At 37.7% G+C, this 25843-nt stretch overlaps 1 protein-coding gene across 1 annotated transcript; it reads right to left on the reverse strand.

The window, feature by feature from the left end:
- Window positions 1-5879: 5879 nt before the first annotated feature.
- On the reverse strand, window positions 5880-17568 carry LOC148152761 (M1-specific T cell receptor beta chain-like). The gene is made up of 7 exons (XM_088002827.1): window positions 17517-17568; window positions 17048-17419; window positions 8657-8716; window positions 6903-7247; window positions 6787-6819; window positions 6567-6673; window positions 5880-6485 (listed from the first exon to the last, which is right to left on the reverse strand). Exons 1-7 carry the CDS (start codon window positions 17551-17553, stop codon window positions 6459-6461), a joined length of 981 nt encoding a protein of 326 aa, XP_087858953.1. The 5' UTR covers window positions 17554-17568; the 3' UTR covers window positions 5880-6458.
- Between the last annotated feature and the right edge of the window lie 8275 nt (window positions 17569-25843).

The raw sequence follows: 25843 nt of genomic DNA on the forward strand, positions 1-25843 counted from the left end.
GTTTTGGACCAGCTTTTTGCAGCAGAAACAGAACAACAGAAAGTTCATGATTTTAATTTGAAATTAAATCTAGACCAAACATTTAATTGAGATCTGTTGACTTATCTTTTCATAAATCATCTAAAAATAAAGAAAAACACATTTGAGAAAGCTTTATTGCATTTCATAATAAGCAATTCATGGATAAATTTATATTATTTAAAGATGAATTAAAAGACCCAGAAACTATGGTGAGTGAGGAGTTTTAATAAATGGACACATTTAAAAATATTTAATAAGTTATTTATTGTAATTTGGCCCGCTATAAATTTTGAAAAAGTACATTTTTACAAGAACAAGCCAGTTTATTAATTTAGAGAAAGAGTGAACACTTTAGATTTTAAACATATTATTAGAGATTGAGATTTTGACTAATTGGACTTGAAATGGTCAGATCTGGCAACCCTGCCGAACAGCGCCATGTTTGTTTATGAGCTTTTTGCGCATGCGGAACAGAGACACTTCGCATGGAGGACGCGGCTGGTATACGTCACCTGGCTTCGGAAACATGAAACTGACGTCCTGATATTAGTGATGGGCAAATGAAGCCTCATGAAGCAATGAAACTTTCCAGCTCTTTGCTTTGCTAAAAGGTTCGTTACTCGATGCTTCTTTCATCACTCACTAGTGACATCTGCTGGTGAAACTTACAGCCTTGTCACCCAGGTGGATCATACTTCCAAAAATTACTAAATGCAATATTGTCACAAAGTTTTCATCAAACTCATGTTTAGTAACAGGAGAATCAATGAAACCATATTTAATTGTCATATGTTTTAATTATTAAAATGATTTGTCGCCAATCTAATCCTGGTATATGTTGAAGTCAATGGTTGTGTTGGGGTTTCTTTTATGTCACAGACTGATTTGACAATAAAGACATTTGATGTTTTTATTGTCTGTTGGGCCATCGCGTTTTCTTGGATTTCTAATGATCCCTTATATTTGGCTACATGTTGAATTTTAGTTCTGCAACATTACATCTGTTTCTGCTGTCTTTGGTAATCACACTACCAATAATAGTGGAACTTTCCAGAAGGTGAGAAATTGGGAAGTGGAGGTGAGGTGTTAATCATTGTTATCTAAGAAGAATTTTATTGTGAGCGATAATCTCAAAGAATTCCCAGAAGTCAGAGATTTTCCTTTTGCTGGCTCCATTTCAGACAATCAATCAAGTTTATTTGTGTAGCATATTTCAGCAACAATGCAGTTCAGAGATTTACATCATAAAATCACAAAAATATAAAGTCATAAAAAAACAAAATCTACAATTGAGAAAACCAGTAACAAACATTAAATTTTGATGAGTGCCATCATCAATACACATCAAATATGTTGGTCAATGTTCATTTTATTTTGGCCACTGAAGACAAATATTCTCCTTTGATGCGCGACCAAATGGACAACTACCCATGAAGCAGCACGACTCATCGCTTTTATTTTGAAAATCGACACGCAAAATGAAGCAGTCACATGACCCATGCAACATGAGGCATCGTTTGTTGCCAGTCACGTGGTTTTCGGCAATACAACACAAGCCTAGAAGCGGGGCTTTATCGGACACGCCCCCTTTTTACTCGGTACACGCCTCGAAGCCTGGCTTCAGATGGCCCATCACTACCCGATATTTATTAACTCTGGAACCCGGTTTTCTGGTCTTAGACACCGAATCTGAGTGGACGTCCAGCCTAAATGATTAAAAACTTCTGCAGAGCCACGTAAATTCTCCATGTTGAAGGGGGTTTTGTAATTTGGCCAATTAACACACCTGCTGTAGGCCGCTGGAGCTCCATGTTTTGAAATCGCTGCGTTTTTTTTTTTGGTAAGTTATTTTTCGGACACTTTATTTAAGTTGTTTGTTTTTTCCCTGACAAAGTTATTGAAGCCATTTTTTGTGTGTAAGCAGAGCAGCAGACAAGGAACGGCGGACCATGGCCTCTCAGTGGCGGTTCATTTGGCAGCTGTGTTCACAAGACATTTGACGAGGAAAAAAGTGGCTGGAACCACCAGCAGATTGACATGGACACTGAGGCGATCAGCACAATCAAGCAGGGGATCTCCCCCACTTCCCCTGACCATTAAAGGTAGGTCAAGCAACTGTTGCCATGGCGCCCAGAGGACGTCTCAAAGTAAGAGCTGTTGAAGGCCAAAGCGCTTAGCTTTTGCTCTACTGGTTTGTTTTGATTCTCTGCTGAGAGTCGCTGTGTTGAGAAGGATTCTGCTGTGTTGAAAATCTTTTGTCTTGAGGTTTTTTGAGCAGTTTGTGGCTGCTTTGGTCACGTGACCTGTGGATTTTAAAAAAAATCAGCTATCATGTTGGAATCTGAAGTTCATGGTTGAAAAAATGTTGTGACGTGAAAGAAAGATGGCTGCCGAGGCTTCCGCTATTTAAGAGGCAGAAGGAAGTTTTTCCAGCTCAGGCTTATAGTTTAGATCACTACAATAAACCTTGATAACATATCTACATACAAACTGAAGTATTTGAAACACAGAATACCCGTTTTTATTTTTGCCATCTTTTTGATCTGTACTCGATAGTATCATCTACTACGGTTGTCAATGATGAAAACAAATTTTGTTTGTGTTAATCAGTTATTTAAATTGAAACGTGAGAACCGATTTATTTTTGTGCCAAAATAACACGCTGTTCATGAAACACCATTTCTTCTGCATGCCGTTGGCTAATGCAGAGATCTGCTGAAGCTGCAGGTCAGAGGTCACAGAGATGAGGTTTACACTGTCTGATTGATTTATTTACTTTTTTGTAGAATATAACCTTCTCAAACCAAAGTTAGTTGTGTTCTCCTCATGGTTTCTTTAGAACCTGTTTTTACACCTCACTCCATTTAGAAAACATTAGAAACTATTGAAGGAAACCCAACATGGTGAAACGTTTGTCCTGCAGGGGGCGATCCTGAGCTGCTGCTGCAGATAACTCCATGTTTCTCTTCTAGATAAAACTACTAGCTGACTTTGTGTTGCAGCTGACTGCTTTTTTTTTTTTTTTTTTTACCCCCTTCAGCCTTTACAATCAGCTGTGTTAAATTGTTTGTCGTAAAACAACCAAAGGAGCTTCTACTGCACTGAACTCCCTTAAATAGAAAGTACTTCTTCTACTGTTTCTTTTTCTCTGCTCTGTCCTGCCTCGGCTGTATTGGCAGATGGCCTCTCATACTGAGTCAGCTTCTGGTTCTGCTGGAGGTTTCTTCCTGTCAAAAGGAAATTTTTCCTCTCTACTGTCACTACATGCATCCTCAGTGTGAGGCATTGCTTTAGTTTACTTGGATTACTTTTAACCAACTTAAAAGGCAAATTATCTGCCTAGAAGCTTCGTTACATTATGTCTCACTGTTTAGCGCCGTGTTCTGGCCTGATGATGCCAAAGTGTTAACAAACGTCCTGCTGCTTTGTTATTTATGTTTGTTATATTTATTAAATTGAATATAATTTCAAGTTTTTATGTATATTTTTTGTCTTGTCTAGATTGATGTTTGAATATAAAAACACAGTATTTTAATGAATTAAATATTTCTGTACATTTAATGTACAGAAATGCATAAAGTCTTGCAAGTCAGATTTGACAACCCCCGCCCCCCCAAAAAAAACACAGTCCCTGCAAATAGTGTCTAAAAATGTTTATTTTTTAGAATTTTTGTTTGTATTTTTTCTGTTTGTTCTGTGTAACAGAATATGGGTTGCTAGTTTCTCTAAAAACTCGCTTTATTTAGCCGAGTTCACCACCAACGTTTCTTCAAAGGAAAGTGATGAATCATTAGTTATTATTGGTTGTTGCACATGAGGTTTTAAGTAAATCAATAAATTAAAGTCATCTTGCTCTATAGAGTTTAAACTGAGTCGTAGAATCAACATTTAAACAGATATAAGGCTCGTGGTTTGAAGGCTTGTGCTCTATATTCCCAGGTGTCGTATTTCTGTTGCTGTACAGATGTTTTCTGTTTTTCCTGACATGTTTTAAAGAAAAACGGCTGAAGAAAGCTAAGAGTTTTCTTTAGACATTTAAATTCATGTTAAATGCTATGAAGTTACAAAAATAATTTACTGTTTGGGGTAAATTATGCAGGGAATCTCTCTGTTATTTCATAGTTTACATAGAAATCCCATGGAAACAATTAATTTAAACACTTGGATATGATAAAGCTTTTGATTCCTGACAGTTTTCCTTTTTTTTTTTTTTGTCACACCTAATTTCTTTTAGAAATGTAACGAGATACACGGTTTTTAAACGTTTTAAGACCTTTTCTCAAATGTCTTGGAGATCATAAACATCCTGTTGCCCAGTTTCATTGGCTGACCTCATTCTGGGAGTCAGCTGGACTCTGCTCTGACCTCCTGGTCGACCTGTTGACCTGTTCCCGGGGTCATTCTGATTGGGTGACCACTGCTGGTTGTTTTGTGACCTTTTCCACACTGACCTATTGCTGTTATTTTATGTTTTTATTATTATTTTTTCCCCTTTGAATATTTTTAAGGTTGCTGAGCCTACTAGAACATTTTCTGTTTAAATGATTTCTTTAGTCTGAATGTCTGGTAGAAATCAGACTTTAGGTTTTGATCGAAGTGAATCAAAATGTCCTTAATTAGTTGATTCATGTTTTAACAGGAGCCGTTATATTTCCACATAGACCCAGGTTAGTTAAACATTTCATATTGAATATGATGATCTGAAACAATGAAAGTGCAAAAAAAACACAATCTTACCAAATATTTTTGTCCAGTTTCCAGTTCAAATATCTTTGTACTTGAAATAAGACAAAACTAACTTACAAGTTACTTTTCAGCAAGTAGTTTGTTTTAAGTCAATAATTTCTTAATACCAATGAAACAGTATTTCACTTAAAACAGTTTCCCTTGTTATAAGTGAAATAATCTGCCAATCTGAACTACTATGTTTTTTTAATCAATATTAAAGAATTATTGACTTAAAACAAGCTACTGTATCTGGCTGAAAAGTTACTTGTAAATTAGTTTTGTCTTATTTCAAGTGAACATATATATACTTGGTACAGATTTAGTTTTTTGTAGTAACAGAGAAGCAGAAAGAGAAGAAATTATTTTTCACACAACTAAACTCATTTAATTTGATCTCTGCAACAAATCTACACCCATCTCATTTTTCTACAAAATAAAAAAAAAAAAAAAACTCTTTCAGCTCCAGGTCACAGCAAACAGCTGCTGTTTGTCGTTTTTCACATATTGACACGTTCAGTTTTTAGCTTCAGTTGACACAGAAACTGAGTGTTTACCAGCTGTGTGTGTGTATGCGCGCATGTGTGTGTGTGTTTATGCAGAGGTGTTTTTGCACAGATGCAGGTGCGATCGTAGAGCCGGATGCGGCGGTAAAGGTTGAAGGTCGTTTCTCAGCAGAGAGACGGCGCTGCAGGCCGCCATGCGACCGCATCCTGCCGCGCTCTGCTTCCCCGCAGCGGCTCTGACCTGCTTCTCTGCTCAACGTCGACTTCCTGTTCTCGCGCTCTTCCTCTCCTGCTAAAAATGCTTCAACTGCATCTTGGCGAAACCGAGAGTCTTGATCTGAAACTGAGATGTTTCACGTAGATGTAGAAAGAAAATGAGCTGGCTTCTCAGAAGGCAACTAAAAATATCTGACAGCATCTCTGGAAAAAGTGATGAAGGAGGAAAACGACGGTTACTGTCAGTATGAAGTTTAAATTTTTCTGGTTCCACATCTGATTAAAAACACTCAATTGTGTAATTTTCTGGTTTTAATACATATGAAAAAACAAGTTGACAGTCAGATGAAAACTTTTGAATCATTTCCCAAACAAAGTGCAGAAAAAAATGAACAGCCATGACATCAGGCATAATTTAAAACACTTTTATTGAAGATCATATGAAGAAAAACAAACACACATTTATTTAGAAAGTATCTGGAAAAATACAATAATACACTGCAAAAATACAAAATCATAATTTTAGGTCTAGTATCTAGTGCAATTATCTAAACCGCCCCCCCCCCCCCAAAAAAAAAAAAAAACTTGAAATAAAACAAAACTAATTTAAAAGTGACTTTTCAGCAAGATATAGAAGCTTGTTCTAAGTCTTAATATTGGTGAAGTTCTAGTTCCATTGGCAGATTATTTTTACATGGAGAAAATGTCTCATTATAAATTAATTTGTTAATGAAACTAGTTTATCATCAGTAAAGGCTTTTTGATTTAAAACAAACTCGTATGTTGCTGAAAAGTCACTTGTAAGTTACTTTTGTCTCTCTTCAAGATATTTTCACTAGATACTAGACCAAAACCACTTGGTGAGAGTTTGAGTTTTATCGTTTCTGTAAAATAACATGAAATCTCCAAAGATTATCTTGTCTGTGCAGAATAACAGCAGATCAGGTTTATTATGTACAAGGAGGAAGATTGAAAGCTTCAGCTCCGCTCTCACTTGGTCTGCTTTCCACGTTTTCCCTGAAAAAGACATTTAAAAAAAAAATCCCTCAGCATCAGAAGCTCAACTATCAGAACCAACATGGATGTTTCTGGACCGACCTGAAGCTTCCAGACCAGAAGGCAGACCAAGGCGGCGTAGAGGCAGCTCTTCAGGATCAGGACGGTGTAGGAAATTTTGGCGTTCTGGGTGATCTTTATGTAGCTCTCTGTAGGAAGTTCAGATGTTTACAGTGTAAACAATAAGAAGACTTTCTCAAAGCCATCAACCTGCTGCCAACTACGTTTTCTGTGCTTTTAAGAGTGAAATGTTGCAGTTTACCTCGAGTCATGCCTGGGTTATCTATGCCTTTTGCTGGAGGAATAAAGAGAAGGGACATCATTAGGAGTTTAGCTACAAGGAGCAGTTTAGGATATTTGTTTGGTAAATGAACGTACTTGTAAAAGTTTTATTCTCTTTGATGTTATTGGTCCCATTAAAGAAGCTGACAGTGCACGTAAAATTAATGTTTGGCTTAACCCAATCCTTAATGGGTACCATCAGCCTGCTGGTGATTTTGTAAAATTTTTCATCCTTCTTGGCGGCGGCGTCAGTGGACACTTGGAATTCATCATCTGTTATGTTCTGGAAATTGTGCGTCCAGGACACGCTGACATGATCGGGGTAGAAATCAGAGGCCACACAGACCAGGGTCTTCTTCTTCTTCCCTTTCTTGTCTTTGCATTCTTTTTTTGAAGGTTCTAGAATTTTCACAGTCGGGGGCTGAACATCAGTATCTGGATCTGAAAGAAGAGATAAAACACTTAATTCAGTCAAAACTCCTTCACCCGAATCTGAACATCTGGACATGTGAATGTATGGAAGTATATGTATTTCTTTGGTGTTATCGATTTTAAATGTTAATAAACCTTCAAGAATATAGTTTATAACATGTTGGCTATCATGTGCTGATCATAGACCCAACGAGGGAGTCCCACCAAGAAGTTCTTGTTCCTAAGAAAATGCTAAATTTCGACTGTCTCCTCTGGCCTTGTGCGTTTAGAACGAGTGTGAAAAGTTGCAAAAAGTTTGGACCAAAAAAAAGAAAAGTCATCAGTCAAATTAGCATAGTCCCAAAATACATCAATGTGAAAAGATGTTTCAGATTATTTAATTTTAAGAAATACTTCTTGAATGGAGGGAAAGCTGTAATATTTGGACAGTTTAACAGGTTTTATTACTACATTGTGGTAAAACCGGCCCTTTGAGGACATTTATGGATTTGATGGCGGCTGAAATGAAAATGGGTTTGATACGTTCCTGCTTTACATGATTATTAAGTGTGACTTAACCAAACATGTTTTACTTTAATTATCGGGTTTTTCTTCACTAGTTTAAATCAACCTCATTTGCCAACAGTACGACATAAATAGACTTTTACACTGGAGCTGAAAACAAAGACCGTCTTTTCTAGTAGTTACATTTATTCTGCAATTATCCTACTAAATATAACATCAATTAACAAGCAGCAAACCCAAGTAAAAACATTCTAAACTCATATTGGTTTTTACATTCTGGCGTTCTGATCTGAACGTTTGGTCAGTGTTGCTAATATAATTCCTGAATTTTACTTTGACTTTCGACGTTTATGTCTATTCTAAATCTTGAAAGAAAACATAAAATATATTTTAGAAACAAAAAAAATCTTACGAAGTATTTTTGGTCTAGTTTCTAGTGCAAACATCTTAGTAGACTTGAGATGAGACAAAACTAGCTTACAAGTAACTTTTCAGCAAGATATAGAAGTTTGTTGCAAGTTAAAATTCCTTAATATTGATGAAAAAGTTCTAGTTTCATTGGCAGATTATTTAACTTGGTATAAGTGAAATTGGCTGCTAGTGAAACAAGCAGGTTTTCCATCAATATTAACGTAAAGCAAGCTCTTATATCTTACTGTAAAGTGACTCTTAAGTCAGTGCACCAGAACTTTTCACCATGTTGGACCAAAACTACTTGGCAAGGTTTTGATTTTTTTTCAGTGTAAAGTTAAAAAGTGAGAATGTTTGGATGTGCAGAGATAAAAGTAAGCAAGTTGGCTTCCTCTACATTCTTCAGTAGAAAAATCCCAGAATTATGACATTGTTATTTTACACAGTCAGCACATTAAATCCATAGTTACATCAATTTAATGATATATCTCAGAAGCTCTTACCCAGGACTGTCAGCTTGGTTCCTTCTCCAAACTCAGCAGGGTATGAGCTCGAGCACAACGCTCAGCCGCAACAACAAAACCCGACTCAGATCTACCAGGTCTACAGTTCTCTATAACTTAATGTTTCAACAACACAATTCCTGTATTTTAGTTGGTCACAGTTACCTACTATACAGATTATAGTCACTAAAAGTTGAAAACAAATGCTTTTTAGTTTCTCAACTTTCCAAATCTTTAAAGTTCTCAACCAACTTTATTTCCTCAGATCAGATATTAGCTGATCTACATTCTAACAAATTACTTGACCTCAAAGCAGTAAACCTTGCAGTTTTTTTAATAAGTACATTTTTTAAAGAAATAAGTTGTTGATTTTCTTTGTTTTCTTACCTAAAACTGTGAGTTTGGTGCCTCTGCCAAAGTAAGCAGGTTCATAGTTCGTCACACTGAGAAACAGCTGCAGGAAAAGCTGCTGAACCTGATGAGCTAAATGCTAACTTTTACTGTTTTTAACCACAACTGAACCCAGGCAGAGCAGCAAGACAAAAATACTGACTCAATTCTTTTAAAAGTCCTAAACTGTGGTTTATAACCTCTTTTGTGAAGATAAATTTAAAAACTTGCAAGCAGAAACACCACAAACCTCTGTGCTACAGCTCGTTTTCTATCCAGTAGTTTCTTCTAAGTGAATTTTATGGTAAAATAATTCTCAAGAGTTCATGTTTTCTTACCTAGAACTGTGAGTCTGGTGCCTTTGCCAAAGTAAGCAGGATCGTAGCTGTTCACACTGACAGACAGCTGCAGGAAAAGCTGCTGAGAGCCAACGACCGCATTTACTGGCCTTATTTCACTAAACCTGAAACGTTCTGGCACACAAACTCACTATGGAGACAACTGAACTGAAAATGAGTAGTTTTGAGTCCAAACTTTGGCTTCTGCACTTTTTCAGATGATTAATTTAATACTTCCTGTCAAGAATAAAACTTAAATTTCTTGTTTCTTGTTTTTCCTGTTAACAGTGTTGATTTTGTTCCAAAATCCTGAGTTTTTCTTATTGTCTTACCTAAAACGGTGAGTCTGGTGCCTCTGCCAAAGTAAGCAGGATCGTACTGGTTCACACTGACAGACAGCTGCAGAAAAAGCTGCTGCTATAAAGCTAGAGGCTGCTTTTTACATTAGAAAATTATTGGCAAAGGAGACAGACTGCTGGCTATTTTGGAGAAAAAACACAACTCCAAAAATGACAGATTTTTTTCCCGTTTTGCAGTCTTACCTAAAACGGTGAGTTTAGTTCCAGCTCCAAAATAAGCAGGATTGAAATCGTTCACACTGATAAACAGCTGCAGGAAAAGCTGCTGGAAGCTGCTGCTGTCTTTAACGTCTTTTACACATGAACTAAACGACTTCTGTAGCAAAACTAAACCAAACACTAATTCTTTCACCAACTCCTGTTAGTTTTTATTCTTTTTTGTTTTTTACTTCTACAGTAGAGCTCAAGATTGAATTCCTTTTTACGTTTTTATATATATATATATATATATATATATATATATATATATATATATAAAACTTCCAAACCAATTTTCCATTATATCTGATCTTCTAGGTTGATTTATTGTGAATATTTTTTGTGTTTCTTACCTAAAACAGTGAGTTTAGTTCCAGCTCCAAAGTAAGCTTCAGACTGGGAGTCACAGTGTTTAACCGCGGTGATGAGAACCGACTGACAGGGTAATAATCTGGGCTTTGAGCCAAACATTTAATAGCTCTTCAACTTTGACTGCAGGACATTTGACATAATGTCTTTTACACTTCAGAAAAAGCTCAGTTGATGCTTCATATATCCTAAATGATGTCGGAGCTCTTTCCAGCTTCTATTTTAGTTTTTTCTTACCTAAAACGGTGAGTTTAGTTCCAGCTCCAAAGTAAGCTTCATTGCCAAAGGAGCACAGAGACTCCAGACTGCGACACAAACTCTCTGCTGCTCAGCTAGTTACAAAACCTTCCCAACTTCTCCTGTGACCTTTAAGACTTTTTCAGTCACAATCTCAATGTTTTTTGAATTTTTGCCAACATTTTTGGCCAAGTTATTTGCCCTGGCGAAGCATCCTAGCAACTTTCTTACTATTTTTTGAGGGTCTTTTAGCACCAATCCAGCTGTAAATCATGTCGTATTACTTAATAATTTAGATTTTGAAACGTTTCTTACCTAAAACGGTGAGTTTAGTTCCAGCTCCAAAATAAGCTTCGCTGCCCAAGGAGCACAGAGACTCTGGACTGCGACACAAACTCTCTGCTGCTCAGCTAGTTACAAAACCTTCCCAACTTCTCCTGTGACCTTTAAGACTTTTTCAGTCACAATCTCAATGTTTTTTGAATTTTTGCCAACATTTTTGGCCAAGTTATTTGCCCTGGCGAAGCATCCTAACGACTTTCTTACTATTTTTTGGGGGTCTTTTAGCACCAATCCAGCTGTAAATCATGTCGTATTACTTAATAATTTAGATTTTGAAACGTTTCTTACCTAAAACGGTGAGTTTAGTTCCAGCTCCAAAATAAGCTTCGCTGCCCAAGGAGCACAGAGACTCCAGTCTGTGACACAAACTCTCTGCTGCTCAGCTAGTTACAAAACCTTCCCAACTTCTCCTGTGACCTTAAAGACTTTTTCAGTCACAATCTCAATGTTTTTTGAATTTTTGCCAACACTTTTAGGCCAAGTTATTTGCCCTGGCGAAGCATCCTAATAACTTTCATACTATTTTTGGGGGGTCTTGTAGCGCCAGTCCTGCTATAAATCATGTCATATTATTTAATAATCTATATTTTGAAACGTTTCTTACCTAAAACAGTCAGTTTGGTTCCTCCACCAAAGTAAGCTTCAGACGTACTGACCACAGTGAGCAGGATCAGTGCTCACAACCTGCTTTCGTCTGCTCTCCTGTCATCTAAATTCTCACCAAGTTAAATTTTCCTTTTAAAACTAGCAAATGTTACATAACAAAACCTCACAAATACTCAGAAATGTCCCTTCTTGAGTCATGAAATGAGCTTCTTTCTGATACAGTTCAGGTTAATTGGTTAAAGTCTGAGCCATTTTTGTAATTCTTGCTGTTTTTGAGTCAATTTCTTACCTAAAACCGTTAACTTTGTCCCCGCTCCGAAGTAAGCTTCAGCTCCACCACCAGAGTCACAGTGAGACCCATCAGTGCCCAAAACAACCTCAGCTTCTTCTTTCTTTCTGCTGCATTACTTTTTTAGTTATTTTTTGGTGTTTTTTCTGTCTTAGACTGCTCTTTGTGTTGCCACGATGCAAACATTTGACTTTTAAAAAAAAACCAACTTGTATTTAATTTCAAATAAAGCTAAACATTTTTCAGTTTAGTAAAACTGGTTTAGCTGCTTTCACAGGGATCACATTTCACAGTTTTACTCACCTAAAACAGTCAGTTTTGTTCCCTGGCCGAAGTAAGCTTCATAGTTGGCACAGCGGTTAAAGTTCAGAGCAAAAAGTTGGAGCTCAGGCAGCGAGCAGCTCAACTTTCACTGGAAATCTTTCTGTATTTGCTCTTATTTTTAAAGGTTTTATAAAAACATGTCTGAATAACATTTATATTTTCATATCTCTTACCTAAAACTGTTAACTTTGTTCCTCCTCCGAAGTAAGCTTCATAAGCACCAGTGGCACAGTGAACAGATTCAATGTGTAAAACACTCCAACATGCAGCTTTATATTTCACATCCTTGTCCTATTATTAGTCGATTTTCCTCAGAAATAGTTAAAAGGTTGCAGATTTTAGCCTGAGGATCTAAAACCATTCCCCGATACATCAGTTTGGCCCTCAAATTTACTTTGTTTAGACCTTTACTCACCCAGAACAGTCAGCTTTGTTCCCTGGCCGAAATAAGCTTCTCTGTCATCACAGAGCTTCAGCTTCATATCAAAAAGTACCGAGCTGGACTCTAACTAGAAAGACCTGCTTACTTGCTGCTTGTTCAAACACCTTTACGGCTTAAAATTGGGTTCATTTTTGCAAACTGTACTCACCTAAAACTGTCAGTTTTGTTCCTTTTCCAAAGTAAGCTTCGTTGAGGTTGTCACAGTGCAGCAATACTCAACAAATACCTCTTTAACCGTAATATTTATGTTCAAATGACTTTATCACAACATCAACCTCAAGGCTTGATTAAGTGTAATCTGTTAGATTTCAGTATTGAAGCGAAATATTTACCTAAAACTGTGAGTTTGGTTCCTTTTCCAAAGTAAGCAGGATCTCCGTAGTTCACAGTGATTTGACTTCAGCCCAATAAGCCAAAACGTTTGACTTCACCAAATTTTACTTTATTTTAAGAATTATTTTAGTTTAAATCTGATCAGATGAACTGGATGTGTGAAGAGTTAAACTTACCTAAAACTGTGAGTTTGGTTCCTTGACCAAAGTAAGCTTCAGCATTGTCACAGTGCAGTGATACTGAACATGAACCTGTTTTTCTATCAGAATTAACTTTATGAAGACACGTCTGTCTGTACAGAGGTCCTAATCAAAGTATTATGCATTAAAACTCTGTAATAAAGTGAATATTTACCTAAAACTGTCAGTTTGGTTCCTTGACCGAAGTAAGCAGGTTGAGTGTTGGTCACAGTGCTTCAACTTCAGGTTAATACAGCCAAACTTTTAAACTCTAAAGACTTTTTCTTTACTCTCATCTGACCTTTGCATTAATTTTAAATCTGATCTAAACCTGAACATGTGAGAATCCAACTTACCTAAAACTGTGAGTTTGGTTCCTTTTCCAAAGTAAGCAGGATTTCCGTAGTTCACAGTGTTTTGAGTTTGACTCAATATGTCAAAACGTTTAAGCTCAACAGATTTTTTTTTTTTTCCTCAGTTTAAGAATTACTTGAGCTTAAATCTGATCTAAACCTGAACATGTGTGAAATCCAACTTACCTAAAACTGTGAGTTTGGTTCCTTTTCCAAAGTAAGCTTCAGTTCCAGTGTCACACTGAATCTCTCCTGGACCAAAAAGTCTCCAAACTTTCCAGAATCTTCTCCCTCAGACCGGCTGTAATAACCCAGATCATCAGGAAGGTTAAACCTGCAGGATGAGCTTCATAACGTTTAAAGAAGTTGTGATTTCTGACCCTGAGGAACACCTGACCCGATGGCTCCATGTATAAACTCAAACATGTGTTAATAAAAGCTGTTTCTGGTTCATTTTCTACATATTAAAGTGTTTCTTAAAGCCTGGCTGAGCCTCCACTCTGCCCACCTCCACCTGCTTCCTGCTGCTGCTCTCTGTGCTGCACTCAGCCGTCCACATGATGGATGTTAATGCGAGGAGGTTTTTGTACGGCGGCTCTATAGGATTGTATCACCGTGGCCCCCTGTCCCCACGGTGAAAAAGCATCACACAAAAACCTGCTGCCTCCGTCTCTCCCCGCTCCCCGCCCCCCCCAGCCAGCCTCTCCGTATCTCAGCCTCCATCTGAGTCTCTGTGGGAGCAGCTGTGGAGGTCGGGCCGACTTGACGCTGGAGCAGCTCCAAGCTGCCTGCTGCTATTTCTGGGTCGGCTAAGAAAAGAAGGCAGAGCAGCTGACTGCTTTTGTTTGTTTGGAGGTGTAAACAGGAAGTGACACGTCAGCTGGTCATGGCTCTGCAGCCAATCAGTCAGCAGAGAGAACATCAACTGATGTGTGTTTTTGAGTTTAAGGTTGTTGGATTATCAAAGGATAAAGTTGGCAATGACACAGAAACGATGTTTTCAGAGTCTGAATGAAACTTTTTCAAAGTTAACATTAGGTCTTCTATATGAGCCTTTCTGTAGCGTTGCATGTCTACAGAAGTTTTGTCCGTCCTTCTTTGCAAAATAGCTCAAACTCGGTCCGAGTTTGAGCCCACTCCCAGTCAAAAGCTCCGAGCATTAACTGGGCCAATCAGATACAAGAATATGCAACATAAATATGTTTGTAGTTCTTCCTGTACTAGAGGGTAAAAGTTTTGCAGCCTCCACAACATTTCCTACCAGGACTGAATTCATAAACTTCTCCTCAAGTTCTGTGTCAAAGTAAACCACTGATCCAACAAACTGAACATGTGAGAAGTTCAACTTACCTGAAACTGTGGACTTTGTTCCTTTTCTAAAGTAAGCTTGACTTGCATTTGGTAAAGTATCATCTTTATTTATAACTGATTTTCTGAAGCCTCCAACATTCGTCACAGATTGTTGTGCGGTGCCACATGTAACATTTTGTATGAATGATTTGAAGTAAAATTTTAGTCTCTTAAGACCAAGGCATATCCTTCCTTTATTTGTCCTCCATGATACACAACTTGTGGCAAAATGAATACAAAACTTTGTTTGTGTTTTTTATTTTATTACCATTCTTCTGTAAAGACCTTATTTGTAGAGTGGATGGTTGTCATAGCAACAGATTATCTCATCTAAGCTGTGGATACGTTTTTACTGAAGGTTGAAGTTCTTAAAATTTGTTCATTGTTACTTTGTGGCCATAATTTTATTTTAAGATTAGTTGTCATGATGGAATCCATTTTTCTGTATATTTTGAAAATCGAACTCATTGTATAATAGTTGGAAGTTAAAGTTGTATTTTTCACACATGGCCAGTAGAGGTCAGTATAAGATGAGAATTGTAATTTAAATTTCCTCATCTTGATGGGAATACAGGATTAAGGAAAAACATGAGGTAGACATGAGGAGTGATTCAGGATCATATTACAGAGTGGGAAAACTGAACTCTGCTGCCAGCTGCTCCCTGATCAGTTTGTGGCTTCGAGTAAATAAGACAGAAGGAGGTTTGATCCTGTGATCCCAGAGATGTAGGGAACTTTTCAAAAGTGCAGGAACATGAGTTGACTGGGAAAGGTTTGTGGTGAAGGATCACATCATATAATAGCTCAACACATGTAGATAAATTACCTGAAATGCAGTTTTTTGAAAACTCATCTACATATTATTAGGCTACAAAACCAAATTAATATGTTTTCTTGTTTTATTAAATCCTACTGCAAGGGTGTCCACAGGTTGTGGCCTATTAGGGCCAAAAATGTCAAATTGAGAGGAGAGCCACATTTATTGCTTAAGACAATAGTTGTTATTATGCATTAAATGAATAAATGGGCAATTTAAATACATTTAATAATCTAAATGGACAATATTTTAATAAAGTAGCTTTTTTTGTAGAAAATGAATCTGTAAATCATTGATTTAAAACAATATGAGCAGGATCTTCGACATTTGTTTTAAATGCTGTTTTTATTTTATTTTTTTGACTTTGATATTTAAACAAAAATACTTCGTCTTGTACCTAAATAAATATGTTTTAAGAAGATTTGATATGTAAAAAATCAGGAATTAATCATGAATTCACGGACATGAATTTGGACTTCCTAGTCCTATAGTCTTGTAATTACTCTCATTTCCTGGAATACTTTGACTTGTTTGCTGTGATTGGCTCTTTTTCATCTAATCCAGGGGTGCCCAAGTCCAGTCTTCTAGAGCTACCATCCTGCAACTCGTTATCAGGCCTCTGTAGAGCTGATCCCGGTATGTTGGAGTAAGGATACTTCTAAAACTTGCAGGATGGTGGCTCTCGAGGACTGGACTTGGGCACCCCTGATCTAAGGACTATGCTGATTGGATGAAAGCTGTCACTTCCATTGTAGTTGCTTTCTAGTTGGTAACGTACTTTGTGTATGAAAGACAAGTGAAATTTCACACCTTTTGGGCCTTCTTGGTGTTCCATATGTAATGAGGAGGAACATCGGAGTTTAGGTGTGAAGGCGCACACACACGCTTGTAGGGTTTATTCTACGCATGCATAATGGCGGATAACTTTGTGCTGCTTAACTTGTTCATTTTAACAGTTTCTGATGAGGTATGTGTACGATGAGCGTTTCCTTCATAGGAGATGGAGCCGGGTTACCTGAGGTGGAAGCAAAGCCTTCGATGACACGCTACAGTCACAGTGTCATCTAGTGGCCTGGCGTGACAACTACAGCTGACTCAGCGTTACGCCAATACTGTTTAAATATGAAACGTTTCCCTACAGGCAGGTTCCAGGCAGCAGTCTTGTGTGAATATAACCATAGATGTGAATTTATCGATCCAGTATAAAGATATAATTACTCAACACCACAAATTGCCTGTTTATAAAGATATATTCGCTCACATCAGTTTCGGTGCACACTCATACCGCTGACAAAAAGGAAAGCAGGTTTTGAGCAAAACTTTATGAAAAGTGAGGATGTTAACCATCCCACCACAAAAGAGTGCAACACCCATACATAATCCTGAGTTTCTAAAAGTTTACTTTGTTTCAAAACGTACCTCGTGTCACAGTCTCATATTGAAGTTTTTCAGCGTTTCCCTCCCTAGTCTTGTTTCCTCCTCCTGAGGTTGTTGTTAGGCGGCTCAGGCAGCCTGAAGCACTGTGCTAGACTGGAAGCGCAGTAGTACACAGCAGAGTCTGCAGCCTCAGGAGAGTGGATCTGCAGGGAGGTTCTGAGCACTTCTGGACGGGTCAAGGTGTATTTGGTCTTGCTGAAAGGAGCTTCAATGGCCGCGGCGTCTTTACCTACAGAATATGCAACCAGCTCCATTTTCCCACTGTCTGCCGGGTGTCTGTACCAGAACATGTAGTAATTCTGATTATTGTCCTGGTCGCACCAGAGGGTGACGCTCTGATCGCCGACTTTGACGAACACAGATGGAAGCTGCTGGAAGTTCACAGCAGAAAGTGAGGAGCCTAGAAAACAAAGCAAAAAACACGATAAAGTGTTATTTTTTTAAATAATAATAAAAAAAGCAAATATGGTTCCTTCCTCCTAGAGTGGTTTTCTTACCAGGCAAGAATAAAACTGCAATCAAAACCAAATTCATTTCTGGACTAAATTTGCTGGTTTAACTTGTGAAACAAAAAGGTAACAGAAGATGATCTGACCCTCCTCCTTCTTACAGATCTGAATGAGTTTCTCTGTAGCTGCTGTCTCCTAGAGGCCGTCTTAAAGAGACAGTGCTGAGATTTTTGAAGTGAGGTTCTGTTAAAAAGTTAAAAGTTAAAAATGAAAGCTGTGCAGCGCCAATAAAAAGTATTCACCCCCTTTTTGTTTCTTTTAGAAATCAATAATCATCAAATACCATTTTTTTACAAAGATGTTACAATATGACTTTAATGTAAAATTAAAATTGATCTCTACAAATTAAAACATTTAACATAAAATAAATAATTGCAAAAAATATCAACAGACCTAATTGAACAGAGGTCCAATTTGTGCTACTAGTCTTACATTTCCTTGTTATATTTAACTCAGGTTCACTTTTTTCCACTATTTGTTACATTTTCCTTTTTTATTTTGCTACTGTTGCAGATGGCATTAAAATTTTATCAGTACACACAACACTGTGAAACACTGCATTGGTGTTAAATGTTCATTAGAATTTAAAGTTTATTGATCTTTGAGAAAGTTTTCTTGTGTTATTATTCCATTACCATCATATTACTTGAAAATGGTTTGAGAAGAACAATATTTTTTTTATCACAATAACCTCAGAGACAAAAGCAAAACTGGTCATGACAGGAGGCCTATATGTACATAATTTTTATCTGCAAGAATATATACAGTTTATTTTTTTTTCTTTAATTACAGATGATTCAACTTTTTTTGTGAACTTCAACCACAAAAATAATTAAAAATCTATATTTGGGATTAAAATGGCTTGTTCTGTCAAAGATGTTTATTTTCAAACTGGATCTTTTGAAGTGAACAGAACCTTGTAAATTTCTTCCAAAGAGCCATAAGACTCATCAATACTACAAGACTATAGGAGACTGATGGGAGCTGAATAATTTGGTATTTAAGTCCGTTTCCATGGGAATAGCTTTCCTCAACAGGTCTTTGTATTCCTATTGGCTATCAAACGGCACTGTTTAATCTGAGGTGGAAGCAAAGCAGAACATAGACGAGTTTGACTTGATAATAATATTCATTAAATTTACTATGCTTAGTATTTGGCTGTTTTTATGGGAATGTTGATCTCTCAGATCAATTTAAGTAATTTTGATCATATTTCACATTTTATTGTCATGTAGCGCGGAGCTCTGGTCCGGATCTTGACTTGGTCTCGGGTTCGGTGGTCTTGACTACAACACTGTCGTGAGAATTGCACAGATCTTTCCAAACTAGGACTACTCTCATTTTAATAAGGATGTATCACAACTCTGCCCCCAAAAGACTTATTCTTTTATAACAATAAAAAGCCTTCTTCCTGTTTATATAAATATCTAAAGTTCGTGTGGAACTGCAGTTCAACTTTCATTCATTTAAAATGTACAATTTTTATGACACTTTCTCTGATAGTCAGACAAGCCACGGCTCCTTCCTGCCTGCGTACCACAGTCGGCCTCGTTATTTGTATGACTGTCTGATCTGCACGCATCACTGTGACTAGCGGCACAGTAGTAGGTGCTGCTGTCATTCGGAAACAACTTTGGGATTTGAAGACGGAACAGATTTCGCGACGGTTCGATCCAAGACCGGTAACGTCCAACAGTTTCTTCGTATTCTTTGAGGAGGAACTCCATTTGGGCCCCGTGGCTCCTCTGCCGGTACCAGAGCATGGTTTGGCTGCCCATGCTGTAGCCTGTTCCCAACCTGCACTCAAACGTCACATTGTCTCCGGGGGAAGAAATTTGATGTTGAGACTGAAGAACTACAATAGAGAAACCTGCAGGATGTGAAAAGTAAAGTTTCAGATTGTTTTATTCACAGACAAACCAACGTAAACAAACTCTTAGGCAAAATAAATGATCGGATCTCAGCTATTCTTGCCGTGTGCACATTTTTCAGAAATCTACCTGAGTGCGTCAAAAGTGACAAATAAAAGACAGTCACAAACATGTCGGCGATGATCTGGCTTCAGTTGAATGGAGGAGGCGATGAAACAATGTCTCAAGACAAACAAAGCAGGAAGTCACATGATCACCTGTCACTACAGGATGTGAAATATTCATTCACAAAATCTTCAATTACATGAAACCTCATGTATTAAACTCACATGCTGTGAAAATGTTTTTTTTTTTTTTTTTTTTTTTACATGGGGAATATAAAGCTTTGAAACAGTTTGACAGCTGCAGGTGATGCAGAACGCTGCTGTTTGGGATCTCTCTAAAACCAGGAAGATGGAGCACATCAGCCCAGTTCTACTGCCCGTACTCTGGCTCCCTGCAGACTGTAAGACCTTCCAGACCTCTCAGGTCTTCTGGTTCTGCTCTGCTCTGCTTTCCCAGAACCAGAACCTTCAGCTTCCATGCACCACAAATCTGGACCAAACATGTGGAAAACCGGAAAACAGCCGAAACACCGAGTTCCTTTAAATAAAGGCTAAAAACTGTCAGCGCTGCCTTTGATTAGCGTTAACTGAAACATTGATCAATATATTTGATGTGTATTGGCGCAATGATGTGGATGATTGCATTTGTCAAAATTTAAGGTTTATTGCTCGTTTCATAATTGAATGTTTGATATGAAGCACGTTGAACTGCGTTGTTGCTGAAATGTGCTGAACTCGTCATCTTGTCTTGACAGTGATGGCTGCTGGGCTCTGTCTAGATCCAGAGAGGAGATAACTTGAGGCCGTAGGTTGGAGGTTTTTGTTCAGGGCTGTTGGATGTTTGGCGCAGTGTGCTTCCCTTGCAGCACAGAAGTAAGTTGCTGTGTGTTCGGCTTTCAGACCGACGATGGAAAGAGAGAGGTTCTTCTCGGCTGCCGCTAAATCTCCACCTAACCTAAAATGTTTCCTGAACTTTTCCTCCACGCTGTCGTTGCTGATCTGTCCGTATCCATATCCGATGAGGTTCAGAGCCTGGTCTCCAGGAGTCTTCTGGTACCAGAGTATCACTCTATACGATGACTGCTTGTGTGAGCAGAAAAGCTGAACATCGTCACTGGTGTTACCTACGATATTCGAAGGAAACTGGTGGATGTCAATCCCCAGAGAAAAACCTGCAAAAACGGGGGGAAAAAAAAACTGTTGGAACAGGTAAATAAACGCATGTAGCCGAACAAATGATTGAAATTACCTGTAAGGCAACAGAAAATTAAAATGGCAATCATTTCGTTACTTTGATGGAGATTTTGTTGAAGTGATAATGATGAAGGCGATGAGTATGGTGAACTAAAAAAAACAAGCAGAAGAATGAGGAAATGATATCGGTCACGTGCTAAAAGGCGAGCAGCTGCTTCTTGACGTTCACCACCTCCTATCAGCAGCAAAGAAATGTAACCATCAGGTCATATGAGGCTTTTTGGTTCATTAAGCTTCTTAAAAGATGGAAGATAATATGACCTCTCAGTTTATCTTTACCGACGATTGTTTTCATCCAATGACCTACAAAAAAACCTTACAATAAGAAAACTAGAAACTTATTGACTTATTGATACGTACTTCAGGGAAATTTGTTTTTATAATAATAATGAGCAATGATTATTAAACATGTCATCCCTAAATTCTAAAGTTTCTGCTTCCAGAAAATCCAGAGAAGTGAAGGCCATCAAGCATCAGCAAGCAATAAAATGACAAAAAGAACTTATGAATAAATAAATTAATGAAAGAATTTCATTTAAAAATACATTTTGACAGACAGATGTGCAGACATACTAGCTAGCTAGGCTAGCAGTCTATCTATAGATAATTAGCTAGATAGTTAGAGAATTATACATAGTAAGATGGTTAGATAATTAGCTAGCTAACTAGGTAGATAATTAACTAGTTAGCTGTCTAGATTGACAGAGATGGAAAACTTTGCTTCTCTGATAAAAGTAACAGATGTTTGTCTGTGACAGGGTTGTAAAACTTTCAATGCACAAGATAAAAATCAAAGACAGGTCATTGAAATCCCTCTGCTGTTGAGTGCTGTAATTGCACTCAATGATCTTATTTTTTGGGATGTATAATTTTTTTTGTATAGCTTTTCTGTCTAGTGAGACTGAGTAATATGCACACAATGACAAAATTTTGTAAATTCATCCACTTCTTTATTATTAATATTCTATTTATTATTATTATTATTATTATTATTATTATTATTATTTTACCGCATTTATAGAGTGAGATGGTGAAGACGTGCCTTTGCTGCTAGGATGGAAGCTTTCATAAAACTTTGTAAATGAAAATTACTTAAGGTCCTCTGCCTGGTTGTCTTCCTGATTATTTAAATATAACCAAATACTAAAAAGAACAAAAAGATGTCTTAGAAAACACCCTCATGCACATATCGACCACAAACAGGCTGCATGGAAGACTGGAAACCACGGATGATAAAACCATTGAACAGTTTTTGTAACGTTCAAAGGTGTTTTTTTGTCATTGTGCTTTACTTGCTGCACAGAAATAGAAAGCACTGTGCTTCTCCTCTGCAGCACTGATTGTAAGGGAGGCGTTTTTCAACGTGTTCACACTCAGATCTCCAGAAATGTTGAAGTCTTTCTTATACGTCTCCTCCATGGTGGCGTCTTTGTAGCTCAGATACCCCAGCAGGTTCATGGCCGTCTCTCCAGCTGGGCGCCGATACCAGAGCGTCACCCTGTAGTCGGTTTTATCATAGGTGCAGAAAATCTGAACTTTATAACCAGGGTGTGTGATGAGATCAGAGGGAGACTGATTGACCTCAACACACAGACTGACACCTAAAAGTTAGAGACGATGTTTAGTCATTGATTGTAAAAAGGCATGAATTGTTAAATTAACTACATTGTAATAATTTTTGTTTACCTGCAAGGTAAGAAAGGATGATGATGGGATTCATTTTACCTCTATAAGTTAAACATTTGCTAAAAATCCACCACCATGGGGCAGACAGAAAGCGTTTAGGTTTTAGCAGGTGGAGTCTAACCAGCAATGAAAGAGAATGTGCTGCTGATAGTGATGAGGATTTAACTGAACCCTGCAGAGGAAAGGGAAGTGACGAAGAAACACAAACCCTCAATGCACACAGCTGAAGTCAAAGGCTTCAGTTGAGGTTCAGCTGCTTTTCTGTTCAAAAAGTTCATATTAAGCCTTGAGTTTTTTTATATATATTTTTACATTTTGTCATGTTACAATGGCAAATTTCAATGTTTTAAATTGGGATTTTATGATGGAACAACAGAAAGTGATACTGAAGGATGAAAAAAAGCCACTGGACATTAAACTTGAAGTTAATCAAAAACCATGTGGCGGACAAAATGAAATATAAATGAATAAGATCTGATCAGGTGAGACCCTAACTGAACTTTTTAGATTGCAGGTACATGGATGGCAGAAAACTAACCACAGCATCACCCTGATCAAACCATCCCCATGGTAAAACATGGCAGTGGCTGCATCATGCCTTTTTTTTGTCTGTGTGAACAGCTAGTGACTTTCCTGGAAGAAAACAGCTTAGAGACGTCAAAAGTCTTGAAATTAAAGCAAAGGTTCACCTTCCAACCTCAGATGTAGCCACTGAGCCACAATGAGATGTTTTGGATCAAAACATGTTCAAGTGTTAGTATGACCTAGTCAAAGTCCTTACCTAAGATGAGCTGAGACAACCTTGGAGCTGATGTGTAAAGAAGAAACAAGTGAAGTCTCTATATTTGTGAAGCTTGTCACTGTTTTTATAGCAGGCAGCATTTCTTTAATTCATTACCTGACTACAAATGCAAGCCACACTTTTCAGATTTTATATGTAAATTTTTTAATCCATAAAAATTTTACATCTACTTTACAATTTATATCACTTAGTGTTTATTGCATCAATCCCTATTAATTTAATTAAATTAAATTCAAAAATACTTTATTAATCCCAAGGGAAAATAAAATGTCTTAATTTATTAATCAATTTATTTTACAATTAATTTAAAATCAAATTAAAATAAAAATTTAAAATTAAGGTTTTCTACAGCGATGGGTCACAATGTGGATGTGATAAAACTGAAGATGAAAACATTTATGACCTCCTCCTGTGTAAATCTTTGGCCTTAGTGGGTAACATGGCTCCCTGTCCAGGGTGGGTTTCCACAGAGGGGCGCCAAAATCACCATAAACTAAAATCTGCTAACAATGCAGTACTGAATAAGACTGACTGGTCAACACCTATACATGCATCAACCACAATAAAGCAGCAGGCTAGCTAGCAGAGCGGATTAACCAGCTGCTATCAGATTATCAATTGTTTGTCCATTTGCTCTTTAAAGAGAAAATTTGCAAAACCATAAGCCAGGGGTCCCCAAACTTTTTCCTGTGAGGGCCACATAACTTTTCCCTTTTGTTGGTGGGGGCCGGAGTCAGTTTGTAACAGAAAAAGTGTGACGATTGCAGGAGTGCCTAAATGTAAAAATGTATTGTTTTCCAGAAAACACAAATAACTCTCTCTGGGATCTTCACAGAACAAAAGTCAGGAAATAAATAATAACACTATTAATGAAATAAATAAAAACTAAATAACCCTCTCTGGGTTCTTCATAGAAAAAATCCAGGAAGGATTATAGTCCGTATTTTCCGAATTATGAGCCACACCGGACTATAAGCCACAACCCCAAAAGTTTTTTTTTTTTAAAAGAAAACCAGTAAACATACACATATAAACCGCAGATATCTCTAAAACCTAATTCCGTTTTAATGGGCACTTTCTTCTTTTATTTCCAATTTTGACTTCCAATGATTCACTTCCTGCTAAAGAGCCCCCTGGTGGTTGAAGAAAAATCCACGTATAATACGGTATATGAAAAAAAATCTGAATGGTATTGTTCAGGGGGCCGGACCAAATGTGGAGGCAGGCCGGATCCGGCCCGCGGGCCGTAGTTTGGGGACCACTGGCATAAGTGAATGTGCATCTTAATAATCATCATCTGAGCAGCAGTAGGATGAACAGTTGCTATTCTGTTTGAAGTAAAAGCAATCAGATCATGTTATAGATGACTGGAGAAATCATCCCAGCCTTTTTCACCACAAGTTTCTGTTTCTACTTGAAGTTAAATTCAAACACAAGCTGAGGTTGATGCTCCTGTGGTTCCAGGGAAACTGATCAAACATTTTTTGATTCCCAGCTCCCCCTAGTGGAGACTTTTAAAAGTGCAGACATGGGTTTCTGATTAACTCTGTTTTATTGGCAGTCGGTTTTTGTTCAGCTGTTGTATTTCCTCACATCACTGTGTTTGCTGACAGCACAGAAATACACACCGCTGTCATCAGGCTGCAGGTCCTTCACAGTCAGAGCTCCGGTCTCTATGGCGTCTTTGACTGCTGAGTATTTGCTCTGCAGGTTCTCTCCGTAGTCGAACTGCCCACCGAACGCCGTGTACACAATGAGGGTCATGGTCTCCCCTGGTCGCTGTCGGTACCAGTACATCTGGGTATGAGAAACGTCTTTTTTGTGGCTGCATTTCATCTCGGTCGATTCGGACTTCAACCTCCAACTGATGGTGGGATCCTGGATGACGTCCTGGCAGTGAACTGTCAAGAAAAGAAAAAAAATATATTTTATTTAAAATAAAATCAAGTTAATTTACACTAAATTTCTTTATTGAAAGACTAAATTCTAGAAAATATTCAATATTTCTAAATTTACCTTGAATTCTCAATGAAGAGAGTAGAAGTATAAGAATTTGCAACATCGTTTTAATTTAAATATTCAGTGTTTAGAATCTGTCGCTTTGTGGTCCAACAGAGATGTGCTGAATATTTCTGGGAGGATAAATAACGTGTCGCTTCACAGAAGCTCCTCCCCTTTTAGAAAGAAGAACGAGAGGTTGATCAAAACGAGTCGATCCAGGTGGAAATCTGTCAAACGTTAACTGAGCAGCAAAGTAAATGTTTTACTCAAATGTTCTGTATCACAACCCATATAGTCATGTACCACAGAAAACGTAATTATAAATTGCTTGGTTCGGCAGACAGTGAGGTTTTTGTACTGATGAGCCGTGGCTGTGCAGCACTGTGGTAACTGGCAGCACAGAAGTAAACCCCACTGCTGCTCTCATTCAGCTCCTTAATCATCAGAGTGCAGGTCTGGTCTCTGTCCGCACTCCCTTCCATCTTCACATCCACTCCAGGTTCTAGAAAGCTTTCTCCCAAAAACCGATACCCCAGCAGCTGCAGCTGTTTGTCCTCTAGTCTCTTGTACCAGAGGATTACATTGTAGTTCTGGACA

The sequence above is a fragment of the Poecilia mexicana genome, unplaced genomic scaffold (assembly GCF_051168715.1).
Source record: "Poecilia mexicana isolate PSO_F unplaced genomic scaffold, ASM5116871v1 scaffold_22, whole genome shotgun sequence".
Classification (NCBI taxonomy): Eukaryota; Metazoa; Chordata; class Actinopteri; order Cyprinodontiformes; family Poeciliidae; genus Poecilia; species Poecilia mexicana.